The following is a 16446-nucleotide window of genomic DNA, read 5'->3' on the forward strand; positions in this document are numbered from 1 at the left end:
GGGCACAGGCGGGGCCGGGCGCGCCGAGGACCCCCGGGCCGGGGCAGTGCCGAGGTAAGCGGTCACCGCGGAGGTGGCGGGCGGGGACGGGGACGGCGATGGGCTGGGGCGCAGAGACCTGTCGGAGCCTTTGTCTGCGGCGCGCGCGGCCCCACTCCGCGCCCCCTCCCCCTCCGCGCCGGCTCGGGCGGCTGAGTCCAGGGGCGGGGGCACGTGGCGCTGGGGACCCCGAATCTCCCAACCCCCCCACCCTCATCCTAGGAAGAGGGTACTCCTGCCCTGCCCCATCCAGCGTCTGGACCGGGCCGGCTCCCCCGCCGCGAGCGTAGGACCCAGACCCGGGAAAGGGGAGAGTGGCCGGTGGCCCCAGGCCGTGCCCAGATCTGGGAGCCACCTCCCTGCCTCCCCGGCAGGCCCAAAGGGTCCCTCCGCCTGAAGTTCCTCCCTGGACCCCCTCTGCCCCATCACACCTCTTCCCCCAGCCAGCTGCCTCCTAGTTCTTGGAAAAGCTGCTGTAAGAGGCAGGGCCTGAGCCGGGGGGGGGGTCACCTCGTGGTAGCCTGCGGAGTCTGCCCTTTGCCTGGGGGGCACAGGCCTGGGAGCCAACTTTGTTGCTGATAGGGCTGGCCTGGCAGAAGGAGCCTGGCGGGTGCAGGGTGCTGTCAGCCCTGAGACCTGCAGAAACCAAGGCCAGGGAGGAGAAGGTGGGTCTGGGCTGAGCGAGTCACCAGCCAGCGCCGCGGCCGGTGCCTTCACCTCTCCAACAGCCGCTGTAGGAAGGGGGCGGCCGGGGAGCCTTGAAGCCCACTTTTCTGTGGGCAGAACCAACAGGGAGGAGTTGGGGCAGTCTGGAAGCCTGTGGAGGAGCAGCAGAGAACTCAAGCGGGCCCAGGCACAGGGGGCCGGGGCCGTCCGAGGGTGGCCAGCCAGCTGGGGCTTTGGCCCAGACCAGTGTGAGGCCTGAGAGGGCCAGCAGGCTGGCTTTCCCAATAGAATTTAGGTTCCTCGTCGCCTCTGGAGGCCGAGCACAGCCCCTGGGAGGGAAGGGTCAGCCTGGTCCTGGGGTCCAGACACCCAGTGCCTCACAGCACCCGGGGAGCCCACTCAGAACCCGTGTCCGCTCAGTCACAGCTGAAATGAGGGTGCCAAAGGTGGTCAGCCCTGCCGGGGCTCCGACGCGACCCTCGTGGCCTCTGGCCTTGGCTCTCTGTGCCAAGCGGGGGCATGAGCCAGGCTTTCTGGACCGCTGGGGTCAAGAGCCCTCTCCAGCCTGCCGCAGTGTCCTGATGCGGGGGCTTGTGTGATTTCTGAGCACCTCCCGTGTGCCACCAAGCCTTTGACAATCCAGCCGCCACCCCCCCGCCCCCCCAGTTTCTGAAGTCCTTCCTCCCCATCCTCATCCACAGTAGGGAGGTAGGGAAACTGAGGCCCAGGGGTGGCCCACTGAGCAGTGACTAGTGACCTGATGGCCACAGAAATGAACCGTGTCTTCTCAACTCCCCAGGGGTGGCAGGAGTGGGCGGGGGGGGGGGGGTGGGAGCAGAGAAGAACCCGGGCAGTCTCAGATTTTTAAACCCACATGCGTGTCCTTAAATTTCAACTAAAGAGGCACAGGAGAAGAGGAGGGGTGGGTCGGAGACGATCCGAGGCTCCAAGGCTGTTGGTGTGGGTGAGGGGGCCCGGGAGGGACGAGTTGGAGACGTAGGCCAGGAGAGGTGGAGATGAGCCATCTCATTGCACACTCCCCCCCCCACTCTGTCACCCGGTGAGGCCTGGCCCGTGCCCAGGCAGGTGAGGTCATGCCCAGGGGCCATGGGGCCGCCACAGGGGGATCCCACAAGAGGGGCCTGGAGGAGCACATGGGGACGGTGGCTGAGGCAGGCATCGTGGGTGGCAGCTGCCTGCCTCACCAAGGAGCTAGAGGGAGCAGCGGGGCCACCTCCCGGCTCGATGCTGAGCACGTCCGCCCTCCCGGGTGGCGTGGCCAGGCGTGGCCAGGGCGCTGCGTCTTGGGAAGCTTTGCAGAACACAGGTCAGGAGTTCGGGGTTCGGGTGTCCTCTGGGGATGGGCTCCCATCCTGAGTGTTCCATCGCTCTGCCGCTGGCCCCTTCCCTGGCCTCCCTATCCAGGGAGGCTGGGAAGGCGGAGCCCAGGGTCTCGAGCCTCCTGTGCAGAATCCTGCCCAAGGCCACGGAGCAAGGCCATGGTCATTCACGCCAGGCCCAGCGCTGTCCTACATCTTACTGGGCTTCCCGGCTCCAGATGTGGCCAGAGGCCCGGGACTGGGGGGCACTCAGGAAAAGCACCGAGCCTGTAGGGAGGTTATACCTGCTTCTGGCCTGCGGATGGAGAAGCCGGTGACCCTCTCCTCCATACTCCTGGGTGCCCGTCAGCCCGGCAGTTTCCCCAGTCCCCGGAGCAGCCTGGAGGCAGGATGGCTCCGGGCTCCAAGGCCCCAGTAGAAACTCTACGGAGAGCTGGGAAAGGTGGGAACATGGGGCCAGCAGGAGGCGCCCGGTGACTGGAGGCTGGGAGCTGGTAAACTGAGGCGGCAGAGCGGGAGGAAGCGAGACGACACGAGAGCAGGCAGAGGTGGAGGGTGGTGACAGGCCAACCTCAGAGAAGCCTGGAGTAATCCCCGGCACATGGGATCCCTCGGGAAGGGGGCCTTCCCCTGGCTGCTTCTGGGGGCTCTCCCACACGCTCGTGCGGGCTGAGATGCCGCGCTCAGTGCCGGATGCTCCGGTCCCACCTCTGTGTCAGATTCTCTGAGGCGAGCTTGCGATCAGATAAATGAGTAACAGTTGTTACAAATTACAAAACCAAATTGCTGGGGCGCCTGCCTGGCTCCGACGGTGGACGATGAAAGCCTTGATCTCAGGGTTGTGAGTTCGGGCCCCTCGCTGGGTGTAGCGATTACTTTAAAAAAAAAAAAATCTGGGGCGCCTGGGTGGCGCAGTCGGTTAAGCGTCCGACTTCAGCGAGGTCACGATCTCGCGGTCCCTGAGTTCGAGCCCCGCGTCAGGCTCTGGGCTGATGGCTCGGAGCCTGGAGCCTGTTTCCGATTCGGTGTCTCCCTCTCTCTCTGCCCCTCCCCCGTTCATGCTCTGTCTCTCTCTGTCCCAAAAATAAATAAAAACGTTGAAAAAAAAATTAAAAAAAAAAAACATCTTAAAAATGAAAAAGAAGGAAAACTTGGTAACTCTCTTAGGGAAAGAAAACAAGACTCCCCCCACCCAGCTGCACACACAGCGTTACCTACACAGGGGGTGCCTCTCCGTCATGGATCAACTGGCTTCTTCCTTTCTTGTAGAATTTTTTTAATGTTTATTCATTTTAAAAAATTTTTTCTAATCCTTGATTTGAGAGACAGAGACAGAACGCGAGCAGGGGAGGGGCAGGGAGAGAGGGAGACACAGGAACCGAAACAGGCTCCAAGGTCCGAGCTGTCAGCACAGAGCCCAACGCGGAGCTGGAACCCACGAACTGAGAGATCATGACCTGAGCCGGAGTCGGACGCTTAACCGACTGAGCCACCCAGGCGCCCCATGCTTATTTTTTTTTTTTTTTAACTTTTAAAGGTTTATTTACTTTTGAGAGAGACAGAGTGCAAGTGGCGGTGGGGCAGGTGTCCCCCTCTGACCGCACAGCGCCTTAGATGAGTTGCGTCGGGCACCCCCGTGCTTGGGACACGGGGCACAGCGTTGGGCCGCGTTGGCTGTTCCACCCGGCGCTCCAGCCCCGGACCATTGCTTCGCCGTCGATTCCCCTCCCGTCGTGCTGCTGCCAGCTGCACTCGGGCCCCTGTCCCGGGCTCCCCGAGGCGCGCAGGGGCGCGGGCCCAGCCGTGCTGCCGCAGAGCGGCTGGGAGAGTGGCAGCGAGGACCCAGGGGCGCGGCGGGGGCGGGGGCGCCCCCCTGGCTCAGCTGGCCTCCCCGCCTCTCCCCGCAGCGCGGCTGCCATGGGCTCCGTGGGCAGCCAGCGCCTCAAGGAGCCCAGCCTGGCGGGCACGCCGGACAGGGCCGTGGTGACCAGCTTCGGCTTCGACGGCTGCCAGCTGGAGGAGGAGGTGGCCGTGCGGACAGCTGGGGGCCAGGATGGCGGGCCCGGGGGCGCCCCGGTTTTCACGGACTCTGGTGAGTGAGGGTGCGAGCCTGGCCCCGCGGGGACCGGAGCCCTGGGGGAGGGGCGCCTTGGCGGGGGGGGGGGGGTGTCTCCGAGTGCAGGCCCCAGGGGGTGTCGGGATGGGTCACGCCTGCCACAGGGACACGCAAGTCTGCTGTCGCAGGGCCCACGCCCCGACGCTGCGTCCAGCGCAGGTCAGGGAGCCAGGCTGAGGAGGCTTCGTCTTAACATGGGCTTTCCTGACCCCTGGGCAGCTGCAGGGGGCGCAAGGTGAGTCTGCCCCGTAGGGCTTCCGCCTGGAAGTGACATGGGTCGCCTGGGTCACGTTCAGTGGCCTCCCTTCGGTGGAGATGGGAAAGAGCCTGGAAGAAGGACTGATGTGAGGTTCAAAGACTTGATTTTCATCCTGGCTGTGTGACCTTGGGCAAGGGCCTAAGCCTCTCTGAGCTTGTTTCCCCACATGGAGGAACCAGGCAGGCTGCCTCTGAGATCAGACTTGCAGGGTAGAGGGCTGCCCCTGGACAGGTTTGGGTTCAGCCCCAGCCGCCCGTCTCTCTGCCAGCTGGGGGACCGTGGGCAAGTTTCCATTGTCTGCGCTTGGGTTATGTCCTCTAGGAAAGAGGAAGGGGGCTGGTACCACCCTCCATGTGGCTGCAGTGGAAGCCCCAGAACATCGCTTAGGGCTGTCCCCGCGCTCAGGAGGCCCCCGTGATAGTTCGTTTGGGGTGGCTGTAGTTTATGCTGGCACCAGCGCAGGCTCGGAAATAGGGGCTTATTCTCTGGTTCCGTCCGCTCTGTCTGCAGATGGGAAGCAGAGGTCCTGCTGGCCGAGCCCTGCAGTGGGTTGGAGTAACCTCGCTGCTCCCCTGTGCCTAGGCAGGGCCAGCTCCCGGCCCATCCCCCAGGTGCCAGGTGCCCAGCCGGGTGTGGCACTAGATAGCATGTGGCCAGAGACGTGGATGGCGGCCCAGGCTCTGTGCTGACGGCTCGGAGCCTGGAGCCTGCTTTGGATTCTGTGTCTCCCTCTCTTTCTGCCCCTCCCCTGCTCTGTCTCTGTCTCTCTCTCTCTCAAAAATAAATAAACGTTAAAAAAAATTGACTGTAGTAGCTTTGGTGACGGTGGCTGGGTCAGTCAGGGTTCAGCCAAGAAACAGAGCCAGTAGGAGACACATAGAGAGAGAGCAGACAGAGAGAGAGATGTAGGTACGTAGGTGTAGATATATACACACGTGTATGGATTTATTACAGGAAATAAGCGTCCACAGTGGAGCCTGGCTACAGCAGTCTGAAGTCCATAAGGCAGGTGCTCAGGAAACCCCAGGGGCATGAGCTGTTTAGGGTCTCAGCTCTGGGAAGACCTACATGTCTTGCCTGATTCGGCCAGGCCCACCCAGGGTAATTTTTTTTGATTAACTTAGAGTCCACTCAGAAGGGACTTTAATCCACAAAATCCCTTCACAACAGCACCTCAGTCAGTGTCTGATTGAACAACGAGGGACTGTTTTAGCTTGCCAAATTGGCCCATAAAATTGACCACCACAGTCCACCCCTTGCCCACTTGGCTCCCATACACGGCTCTGTAAACCACACTTAATCTCCAAATAAAGACACCAACAAAGTCATACCGCTGCCTGGGGTGACACAGCTAACCAAAAACACGCTGATCCTTTCCCAGGAAGATGCAAAGTCCACGTTCCCATGTTCCCACCTCTCCTTTGATAGCCCGTAACGTAAATACTGAGATGGGACGTTAACACGTGAACGTGTCTTAGGTCTGACACTAAGGTCACAAAGCAGACAAAACACGAGTTCCCGGTTAATACACATATGCAAACATTCATGTCAAGACAAGGAAGAAACATGCGTGACAATGGCATTTGTAGGTTCTGAGGCGGGCCACGTGGTCCTAGCTGGCACTTATGACCCCCTTTCCCCACTACCCATTCCTCGTGCTCTTCACCCTCAGCACCTAGCTGGCCTTGGTTCTTTGCTTGGTGGGCTGACCCAGACCTTCACTTTTTTTTTTTTTTTAACATTTATTTATTTTTGAGACAGAGAGAGAGCATGAACAGGGGAGGGTCAGAGGAAGAGGGAGACATGGAATCTCAAACAGGCTCCAGGCTCTGAGCTGTCAGCACAGAGCACGATGCGGGGCTCGAACCCACAGACCACGCGATCATGACCTGAGCCGAAGTCAAACCGAGTGAGACACCCAGGCGCCCCCAGACCTTCACTTCTAAAGGCTACAATTGGATTGTTGTTGTTTTCTGTTGACTTCAGTCCCGGGGACTGGAAGTCCTAAGAGATGCCATAAGGAACCTCTTGCAATCCGGACATCGTCATCTTCCGTTCTATTCTGTTCTGTCCCCACGGGCAGCAGCAAAGTCGGGTTGACCCACCCCAGCCAGGAAGGCAGCCCTCTCCTCTGCCCGTTGATTCAGGGCTGGGAGGTGTCCAGAGTGCCTGGTGGCCGTCTCGCTCCCAGGTCAATGGGATCATTGTGTCTCTGCGTAGAAGCACTTCTCCTGTCGCAACCAGGACCGTCCCCTTGGGCTGGCAGCCTCGAGGCACAGGGGTGGGGAGCAGGCATGTTGCTCGCGGGCTTTTGAAGGTCATCGTGAGTGGTGCTACTCCCACGGCCGCCCGTGCTTCCCGGACACCTGGGTGCCGAAGGGGAGATCGCCCCATGTGTTAGACACCGAGTTAGAGTATACACAGCCTTCTGGAGGGTTCCACCTTGGCTGAGTCTTCCGACGGCCCTTCCTCCATCCCGTCAAGCCAGCTGCTTGGTGGCCGTGATGGTGATGGCCGTGGGTGGTTGCCATGACTGGGGCAGCTCAGTCCACAAAGGTGGATGGTGGCCGCAATGCTGGTGGATGTGGGGCCGGTGACCACGGTGTCGATGGCCCGTGGATATGGGGGTGGCGGTGCTACGGTAGACTGTGGTCCTGGCACGGCGGCCATGGCTCCGAGGGGCTTGTCCGCCTCTAACCTGCCACCTCTGGGTTTAGCGGTAGGGGAGCCCGTGCCCGACGACCGCTACCACGCCATCTACTTTGCGATGCTGCTGGCCGGCGTGGGCTTCCTGCTGCCCTACAACAGCTTCATCACCGACGTGGATTACCTGCACCACAAGTACCCAGGTGGGTCCCCCGCGGTCATGTCCCGCCCGCCACAGGCCGGCCGGCACACTCAGCTCTGGCCCGCCACCCTCCGGAGACCCCGCAAGCGGGCCTCGTTTCGGGGAAGCCCATTTTATTCAGATCCTCACTCGGCTGCCAAATGCGGAGTGACTCCAAGCGCCTGCTCACCCTCTCTGGGCTGTCAGCCAGTCTCGGGCGGCGCAAGGAAGCGGCCCCTGGGGAGGGTGGGTGCAGGGAGCGGGGTTCCCCCTGAGCACCTGCTGCTGGCCGGCCCCCTGCAGGGACCTCAATCGTGTTCGACATGAGCCTCACCTACATCCTGGTGGCGCTGGTGGCCGTGCTCCTGAACAACGTGCTGGTGGAGAGACTGAACCTTCACACCAGGATTACCGCGGGTACGCTGCCCACCGGGGCTCCCAGCTCTCACGCATCTGGCCTGCCACTCACCCCAGTTTCCCTGCGACTCACTCTCCCCATCTATAAAATGGGCACATGTCCTAGGACTGTTACAGAGTTCAGCGTATGAAAGTAGGGTCAGGCCTGTGGCGGGTGCACCACGTGCTAGCGTGACACCTGCACATGGGGAGGCTCTGTGCGCCCCACATTGCGTCCTGGGGCCTAGTCTGCTCTTCCTGTCCCTTTCCTCTTCGTGGCAACGTCCGGTGTCAAGGCCCAGCTCAAATGGGGCCTCCTCCAGGAAGCCTTCCAGGCACCCCTCCTGAGCCCTCTAAGGTGCCCTCGGCCCTCCCAGCATAAAGGGGGAAAGGCAGACAGAGAGGACACCTCTGACCTGGCTCTGCAGGAGGGGTGGCACGGGGGGAGCCCCCAGCCTCATGTGCCCACGTCTCTGGCCTCTCGTCCCTCAGGCTACCTCTTGGCCTTGGGCCCCCTCCTCTTTATCAGCATCTGTGACGTGTGGCTGCAGCTCTTCTCTCACGACCAGGCTTATGCCATCAACCTGGCCGCTGTGGGCACCGTGGCCTTAGGCTGCACAGGTAGGAGCCCGGGCCGGGGCGGGGGGGGGGGGGGCCGAGCCCCTGAGTACCCACTGCTGGCTATGCCACCCCCACCCCGTCCGCCTGCTGGGAGCATAACGACACGAGGTGACAAGGACTCAGTGCTGGCACCTACCCCCGCGCGTGCCCCATGTGCGTGCTCACACAGTGCACACGCACAGCACCTGCCACATCCCCGTGCATGCTCCGCACACGCACACACACGCTGGGCACACGTTTGCACACCCCTGCATGCCCTGTGGACGTGGAGGCCGTTCCCTGGCTTTCTCAGATAGAGACTGCACTTCAGGAACTATCTTGCCCGTGTGACCACGCCACTGTGTTTCTCTTGGAGACTGGCTTTCAAAGTTGTATTTCTGACTTTTAATTTTAAAACTATTTCAAACCCATGGGAAGGTTGCAAAAATAGTATAATAAATTCCCATACACCGACCCCCGGTTGCTAATGTTTTGTCGGATAGGCTTTCCCTCTGTCCCCCCGGTTTACGTACATAGGTGCGTATAAATTTTGCCCCTGAATGCATATCAACATAAAATATGCTACGTTTTCCCTTTAAACCGTTCGGGGGTTACGTGCAGGCATCATTACGTGTCTTGCCTACGTACTATCACCGGAGGGTGTATTTTCTAAAAGCCGAGACGTTTCATCTGTAACCGGGTTACAACCGCCCGAGTCTGGGACTTGAACGCTGCCCACGTCTGAGAACTGAACACTGACCCCCACGGTACCTTATCTACAACCCATATGCGCGTATTACCAATCGCCTCGGGAGCGTCTTTAGCGTTTTCTTTTTCTGATCCAGGATCCGATCCAGGATCGTGTCCTGCGTTCGTCGTTAATCCCCTTTAATCCCCAAGGGTCCTCAGGTTTCCACGGCCATGACGTTTGGAAAGGTCCAGGCCTGTTGTTTTGTACTCTTTCAAGTTCTTGAGCGGGAAGAAACACACTTCCTGTTATAAGCCAGTGTGAGTTATCTGTTTATCAGTGAAATCAAGGCTTCTGGAAACAGTGTTCTCATTCCAGGCCGTGTCCTCGGGTCTGTTTTGTTCTGTGCCATTTGGTTAAAAAGCAGGTGTTTTCCCAGTGTGACCGCTCCAGGGTGTCCGTGTAGACCACGGATGCGCCAACCTGCAGGGTCCGAGCCAGTGAGTCTTTAACCCCCTTAGACCCGGTGCTGGTTGGGACGAGAGCAGTGAGGCTCTAGAAACCAGCTGGCTCCGAGATCTCGGTGCCTTTGTAGAGCGAGACTTATTTCTGGTTCTTGCCACGCGTTCGACACGTGAATGGGGGCGGTGCTCCACAGTCACTGGGAGTCGGGCGGCAGCGGTAACTGTAACACGGGTTCCCTGTGGTCACTGCTGCTGGGGGAAAGACACACCCCCAGTCCACGTGGGCTTTTCACTGCCTTGGCCAGACGCGGGGCACATTGTCGCTGCACGTGTTTCATTGGCCGGAGCCAGTCACGGGGTCCGGCTGGCCGCGCACGCTCAGTTTGGTGGACAGGGCGCTGGGACCAAATCTCTGTGCTGCCCGCGATGTTCACGTCTGTTTCCCCGCACCCTCACCAACGCGTGCTCTCGGACTCGTGAATTTGGTTCCAAGCTGACAGGTGATGGGTGGCATCTCACGGTTACTCCTCTGTCTGTCCCCCCAAGTGCAGCAATCCAGCTTCTATGGCTACACGGGGATGCTGCCCAAGAGGTACACGCAGGGCGTGATGACCGGGGAGAGTAAGTAGCGGCAGGCCCCCTGGAGGGCCCCCCCCCCCAATGACATGCCATGGACCCGGCGCTGGGGACCGTGACCGCCGTCTCCCCGCGCCTGGCTGGTGGGGGGCAGGGACTCCTGGCAGGAAGGGACGTGGCTTTGATGTGTGCACATCTCTCCAAGCATGCAGTCCTTTGCGCGAGAAGCATATATGTCTCCTAGCGGGGGTCTGTGGTGGCTTGGAGCACCCGTGTGTCTGTGCGTTTTGTGTGTCTGTGTGTGCGTGTATGTGCGGGGGTAAGCCTGTCCAAACCGTGACGTCCAGCATCATGCCGTCCTCGGAGCCCCAGACCCCTGAGCTAACCCCTGCCTGGCACCCCCACTTGGCTTCTCAGACCCGTTTTCCCAAGCCCATCTGCCCTGTCCTCCCGCCCCTGGTCAGTGAGTGGCCCCCCCGTTGCTCACACCGGACACTTACCCAGCACCTACACTTGCCCCGGACTCCAGCCCTGGTCCGGGGGGGCCAGCTCCCCTCTTGCCCTGCCACCCCTGCCCACACATCAGGACCCCCTTTGAAGCACCTTCCTCCAGATGCTCCCAATCTTCCTTCTGCACCTGGACGGGCCGGGGTCCAGGCAGGAAGCTGGGCCCACTTCTCGTCTTCGAGGTACTCTGCACCCCCTCCCGTGTGGTGACCACATGGCCCCAGGGCGCCAGGCCTCAGGTCTGTGGGGTGTGGTTCCAGGAAGCACTGGACAAGCAGATCACTTCTGTCTATTTTGCCACGGAGATGAGCAAGGCACCTGCCGGAGCGGTGCGGATTTGGGGTGGTTTACGCAGTCAGGAGCCCCACACTCTGGGAGCAGCCCACACCCACATCCTGCCTGAGGCCTCCTGCCTGCCATGACCCCGTTGCCCTCCCTCGTGACCTCGGGAGCACAGCCACACTGCCGGGGACACCACCCCCCGGCCGTCGCCTACCCGCAGAATCATGCGCGGGTGTTGGCATTTTTCTGCGACTTCTCTGCCGCCTTCCCCACCGAGCCCCGGGAAGGCCGGGCCTATGTCCCCTCTGTCCCCACTGTGTCCTCAGGGCGGGATGGTGCCAGATACACAGGCGTTCTAGAAATGCCCCTGCGTGTGACTATGCGGTGCCAGGGAGGGATGTTCTGAGTGGTCGCATTTTGTGAACCGCTACCTGCATGTCTGAAGACCGGGCCAGGCCAGGCCCAGGGCCGGGGGCAGGCGCGGGTGCAGGGCCAGGGGCAGAGCGGGCCAGGGCCGGGCCGGGCAGGGCCAGGGCAGAGCCGGGGGCGCTGAGCGGGGGGCCGAGGCCTGGGCCCAGCACCACGCCCTCTCGGCTCCAGGCACGGCGGGCGTCATGGTGTCCCTGAGCCGCATCCTCACCAAGCTGCTGCTGCCGGACGAGCGGGCCAGCACGCTCATCTTCTTCCTGGTGTCCGCGGGCCTGGAGCTGCTCTGCTTCCTGCTGCACCTGCTGGTGCGGCGTAGCCGCTTCGTGCTCTACCACACGGCGCGGCCCCGCGACAGCCGCCCCGGCTGCAGGGCCGGCTACCGGGTGCACCACGACGTCGCGGCGGGGGACGTCCACTTCGTGAGTCTGCCGGGCGCCGCCCCCGCCCAGTCCCGCTTGTGGTCTCCGCCACGCCGTGGCCTCGGGCTGCGTCCCGCGGGGCCTCCTTCGTCCTGCGGACCCAGGTTGCGTCCCTCCGGGGCACCGCGTGTCTGTGGCCGGAGTCCCCGCGGGCAGGCCGCCCGGAGCCATGCTGGGGGGCGGGGCGCCCTCTGGTGGCGGCAGCGGGGCCGGTGGCGCGGAGGCGCGGAGTCCTCCCTCCCAGACGGGGTGCAGAGGGTCACCCCGGCTCTGCATGGGAAACGCTGCCGTGAGCTCAGGATGGGGACCACCAGGCCACATGCCGTGTCACGGTGCTGGGATAAGGCCCACAGTGGGAACGAGGCCCCCCGGTGGCCAAGGAGGTTCCCCAAGAAGTGGCTTCTGGGCTGAAACCTGGCCCGTGGGGGAGGGGAGACGGGAAGACCCACAGGAAGGGCATTGGGGACAGAGGGAAATGCATCTGCAGGGGCTCAGAGGCGGATGCGGCTCGGTGTGTTTGAGGGGCCCCTACCCAAACCCCACCGGCCGCTGCTTCGCCCTCCCTCCAGGAGCACCAAGGCCCAGGCCTGGCCAACAGCGGGTCCCCGAAGGACAGCCCGGCCCACGAGGTGACCAGCCACGGCGGGGGGGCCTACACGCGCTTCGATGTGCCTCAGCTGGGAGTCGCGCGCAGCTGGCCCTCCTTCAGAGGTGGGGGTGGAGCGGGGCAGGGGCGGGCAGGGCGGTGCTCCGCGCATGTCCCGGCCCCGTGGGCCTGGCGCGCGGCGCCGTGGGGCGGGGCGGGGGCGGTCGGGCCGTGCTCCGCGCATGTCCGGTGACGCCCCGGCGCCGTGGGCCTCCTTGCGCGCAAGTGCGGTGCCGGCGCGGACGCTGCGCCCTGACCCCTGGCCGGTCCCCCGCAGCCCTGCTGCTGCACCGCTACGCCGTGGCCCGCGCCATCTGGGCCGACATGCTGTCCATCGCCGTCACCTACTTCATCACGCTGTGCCTGTTCCCGGGTCTCGAGTCCGAGGTCCGCCACTGCGTCTTGGGCGAGTGGCTGCCCATCCTCATCATGGCCGTGTTCAACCTCTCCGACTTCGTGGGCAAGGTAGGTCCGCAGCCCCTTCCCTGCGTCTGGGGGAGAGGCGGTGGGGGCGCGAGAGCCGGGAGGCCCGGGGAAGGAGCAGGCCCCGAGCCGAGCACGCCCGTGTCTCCCGAGTGGGGAGGGCGGTGGCCAAGCAATGACGCGGCCCCGCGACCTTGCAGAGCGGCTCCGAACTGCCTGTCGGCCGTGCGCACAAAGTCCGGCGCCGTCGTTCTGTGTCTGTGCTCAGCCCGCAGGGCCCCGGGGCAGGCCTCCAAAGACGGCACAGGAAGTACTTCCGGGGCCAGGAGAATCTGGGCAGAGTGCTCTGTGCTGCGGGTGCAGGACAGGGTTGGGGGGTCGGGGCTGGAGTAAGATCAAGGCTCCCGTTTCTGGGACAGGCCTGACATGGGGGAACTTGAGGCTCAGAGAGGGAAAGCCGTTTGCTCGAGGTCACACAGCAGGGAGTCTGGTTCTTGAGGGAACGAGGCTTAGTTAGCGGGCTCAGCTCCAGATCTTGCGGCTTCCTGCTGTGGGAGTGGTGGCAGGTGACCCTCGGCGCCTCGGGTGTCATTTTTCAAGCGGGGTCAAGAGCCCGTCCTGCGAGGGTACGGTGAGGATTGAGCAGGAGGGATCTGTGCGGTGTTTGGAAGGATTCTGGACACACGGCGAGGACCGCATGTCACTGTGACGGGGGATTTGTGGATTTGGTGGTCCCGGCCGGGTGAGGACAGGGACGCAGCCTGAGCCGGAGCGTGTGGAGACAGGGTCCGCGTGTGGGGGCCGCGGTGGAGACGCCGGGGTGGTGGCGTCAGTGGAGGGAGGGGGCCGACGTGCTTCGCTCCCCACAGATCCTGGCAGCTCTGCCCGTGGACTGGAGGGGCACCCACCTGCTGGCCTGCTCCTGCCTGCGTGTGGTCTTCATCCCCCTCTTCATCCTGTGCGTCTACCCCAGCGGCACGCCCGCCCTGCGCCACCCGGCCTGGCCCTGCGTCTTCTCTCTGCTCATGGGCATCAGCAACGGCTACTTTGGCAGCGTGCCCATGATCCTGGCGGCGGGCAAAGTGAGCCCCAAGCAGCGGGAGCTGGCGGGTAAGGCCCGGCACCCCTCTGCCCGGCAGGGAAATCGAGGCCCGCAGAAATCCCTGCCACGCGGCAAGAAGGTGCATTTGGGCTCCGGGATCAGATCGATCTCAGGGAGTTTGTAGTGCGAGCGTGTTTGTCGGTCGTTTGTTCCTTCGTTCCACAACTACGTGGTGAGCCCCTACCGTGGGCCAGGCGCCGTTCTAGGTGCTGGGGACTCGGCGGCCACGAAACAGCGCTTCCTGCACTCGTGGGGCTGACAGTGCAGAGGTGACGGGTGACAGGGCATGTAATACGTTGAGTGGTAAGTACGACACAGAAAAGTAAAGCAGAAAAGTGGGAGTTGGGATGGGAGCTTGCGATGTAAGCAGAGCAGTCTGGGAAGGCTCCCTGAGGAGGTGACTTTTGACACCCGACCTGGAGAGAGTGGTGAGGGACATGTGACAGTGCTAGGGACTAGCCGGTGGGAAAGCCCAGAGGCAGAGCTGGCGGGGGGGGGGGGGGCGGGTGTTGGGCCCTGGACAGGCAGAGGGAGGCCCGAGCACAGACTGGACCTTAATGTGTCTTAAGACCCCTTCTGGTGCTGCTTGGACAGCGGGGAGGGAACAGACGGGGGCAGGAAAGGAGTGACGGGTCCGTCGACAGCGTAAGGGGCGGGGACCCTGACCACAAGGGGAGGTTGCCTTGTCTGTGGAGGAAAATGGTGGTTTCTGGATGTGTTTTGATGGTAGAGCCCACGGGGCCAGCTGATGGATTGGGAGAGCGGGTGTGAGAAGGGGACGGGGGTCCAGGAGGAGCCCCCACTTTGGGGCTGTTGCAAGAAGCTTGGGTTGCCGTCTGTTGAGACGGTGGGGGCTTGTGGGGGAAGGGGCCCTGGAGTCTGTTCTGCACACAGTGGTCCCAGAAACCCCATTAGATGCCCTGGACAGCCCGTGACCAGGAAGCACGTGGAGACGGGGGGCTGGAGGTGGAGAAGCAGGCAAGGCCCCGGGCACCCGACGTGCTCCCATCGGGGCGTCTCACAGCCCTGGGACGGCCGCCTCTTCGGGAGCGGGCGCCGGTCGCTGCCTCGGACCCAAGAAGCCGGGGCTGCTGCCCAGCAGCCCTTTGTCGAGACCACCGGGTTGGTCCGCGTGGGTTTGGCCACCGCGGTCCTCTGAGCGCCCCTTGCTGCCCCGCCCCCACCTGCTCCCTCAGGTCCAGTCTCGTCCGCAGGGAACACCATGACCGTGTCCTACATGACGGGGCTGACGCTGGGCTCCGCCGTGGCCTACTGCACCTACAGCCTCACCCGGGACGCCTACAGTACTTGCTTCCGCCCCTCCGCCAACACCTCCGCCCCCGCCGGCCTCTGAGCCGGGCCGGGCCCCCCCCCCACTCTGGCCTGGACTAGGGGCCCCGAGGCCCGAGGCCCCCTCCCCGCCCCTGCCTGCAGTGCCTGCGGGGCCCCGGCCTCCCCCCCGTGCCAGTAACGCCACCCTCCGGGTCCGGCCGGCCGTCACGGCGGCCCCAGGGTTCTGCCGAGCCCTCCGGCCCCCCAGAGCCACCCAGCACCGTGCTCTGCGTCGCGTCTCCGGCCTGTCCTTCACCCTCTGTCTGTATCCGGTGGCCCCAGCTGTCGCCAGACGAGTGCCCTCTCTGGGGTCGCAGCCGTTCCCGGCCAGGAAAGCAGACTGCCAGCCGGTATCCCCTCCTGGTGACCCTCACCCACGGACCCGGGCCCCAGCCCTCCTCCACCAGGGGCCCTCCTCATGAACACGAGAGGTCCTCAGCGGAGAGGGCCTGTCCCCCTCCGTCTGTTCGTAAACATTGCTTCTTTCGAACGAAACACATCTGCCGGGAGGGAATCGTAGCCCTGGGTCTGAATGGTTTCAGACCACGGTCTCCGCCGGTCTATGACCGCAGCTTCCGCACCGGTCTGGGCGCACCCACCCCACGCCCAAATCCCCCTCCGTGCACCCTGGCGCCCACCTGATGCCACAGGCCCGGCAGTCTGTGCCTGCCCTGAGACCCCGTCTGCTTCTCTGGCCACCCCGTCTGTGACGCCGGAAGGGGGCACGCTCTGGTTGAAGTCTCTCTCTCAGACACTGATCCTCACCCAGGGCGGCCCAAGGAGGGACGTGAGTCCCTGGCAAGTAGGGAGGTGTGGGGGTCCCTCCTCAGCCGGGACCCTCAAGCCCCAGGCTGGCCCGGTGCCCTGAGCAGAGGGATTTCTGGAGTGTCTTGACAAAGTCAGGCTTCTCAGGGGAGAGGAGTCTGCCCTGCCACCCCCACGGCACAGCTGTGACCACCCGCCCCTGTGTCCTGTCTCCCCCTCACCCCCCCCCCGTCTGTCCACTAACTGTACCGCACTGGCCATTAAAAGATGAAGGCAGAAACTCCCCAGCTGCTGCCTCAGAGTAGTGTCTGTGTGGGTGGGGGCTGCCCCCCGACCTTGCTCGTCCATCGTGGGGGAAGGGGTCCTGGCGGCTGGGACGTCCCTCTTCTCACCTGGAAAGTGGCCCTGTCCGCCTGGGCTGGGGGGCAGATCGTAGGGGGTGGATGGGGGTGGGTCAGTCTCGTAGCCAGGTCTCCATGCACCTGGTAGGGGTGAATGGCGGCACGGGACCCGGAAGCATTTGGGCTTTGACAACTTGGTGGTCAGGTCAGGGAAAAAGGCGGCATCCCA

At 63.3% G+C, this 16446-nt stretch overlaps 1 protein-coding gene across 3 annotated transcripts in view; it reads left to right on the forward strand.

Annotated features, from left to right (window-relative positions):
• Positions 1–16163, forward strand: part of SLC29A4 (solute carrier family 29 member 4) — a 28144-nt gene extending 11981 nt beyond the window's left edge. The window contains exons 1-11 of one of the 3 annotated variants that reach the window (XM_040455792.1): positions 7–54; positions 3953–4137; positions 7138–7269; positions 7551–7664; positions 8136–8264; positions 9942–10016; positions 11361–11608; positions 12178–12319; positions 12532–12719; positions 13547–13787; positions 14976–16163. In XM_040455792.1, the coding sequence (XP_040311726.1) occupies positions 3963–4137; positions 7138–7269; positions 7551–7664; positions 8136–8264; positions 9942–10016; positions 11361–11608; positions 12178–12319; positions 12532–12719; positions 13547–13787; positions 14976–15133 (1602 nt within the window). In that variant the 5' untranslated portion in view covers positions 7–54; positions 3953–3962 and the 3' untranslated portion in view covers positions 15134–16163. Of the gene's footprint in view, positions 1–6; positions 55–3952; positions 4138–7137; positions 7270–7550; positions 7665–8135; positions 8265–9941; positions 10017–11360; positions 11609–12177; positions 12320–12531; positions 12720–13546; positions 13788–14975 lie in introns of those variants that run through there. The other 2 variants (XM_040455794.1, XM_040455793.1) reach the window with 2 other exon arrangements.
• Positions 16164–16446: the final 283 nt, after the last annotated feature.

The sequence above is a fragment of the Herpailurus yagouaroundi genome, unplaced genomic scaffold (assembly GCF_014898765.1).
Source record: "Herpailurus yagouaroundi ecotype Mexico unplaced genomic scaffold, PumYag 216, whole genome shotgun sequence".
NCBI classification, from domain to species: Eukaryota; Metazoa; Chordata; class Mammalia; order Carnivora; family Felidae; genus Herpailurus; species Herpailurus yagouaroundi.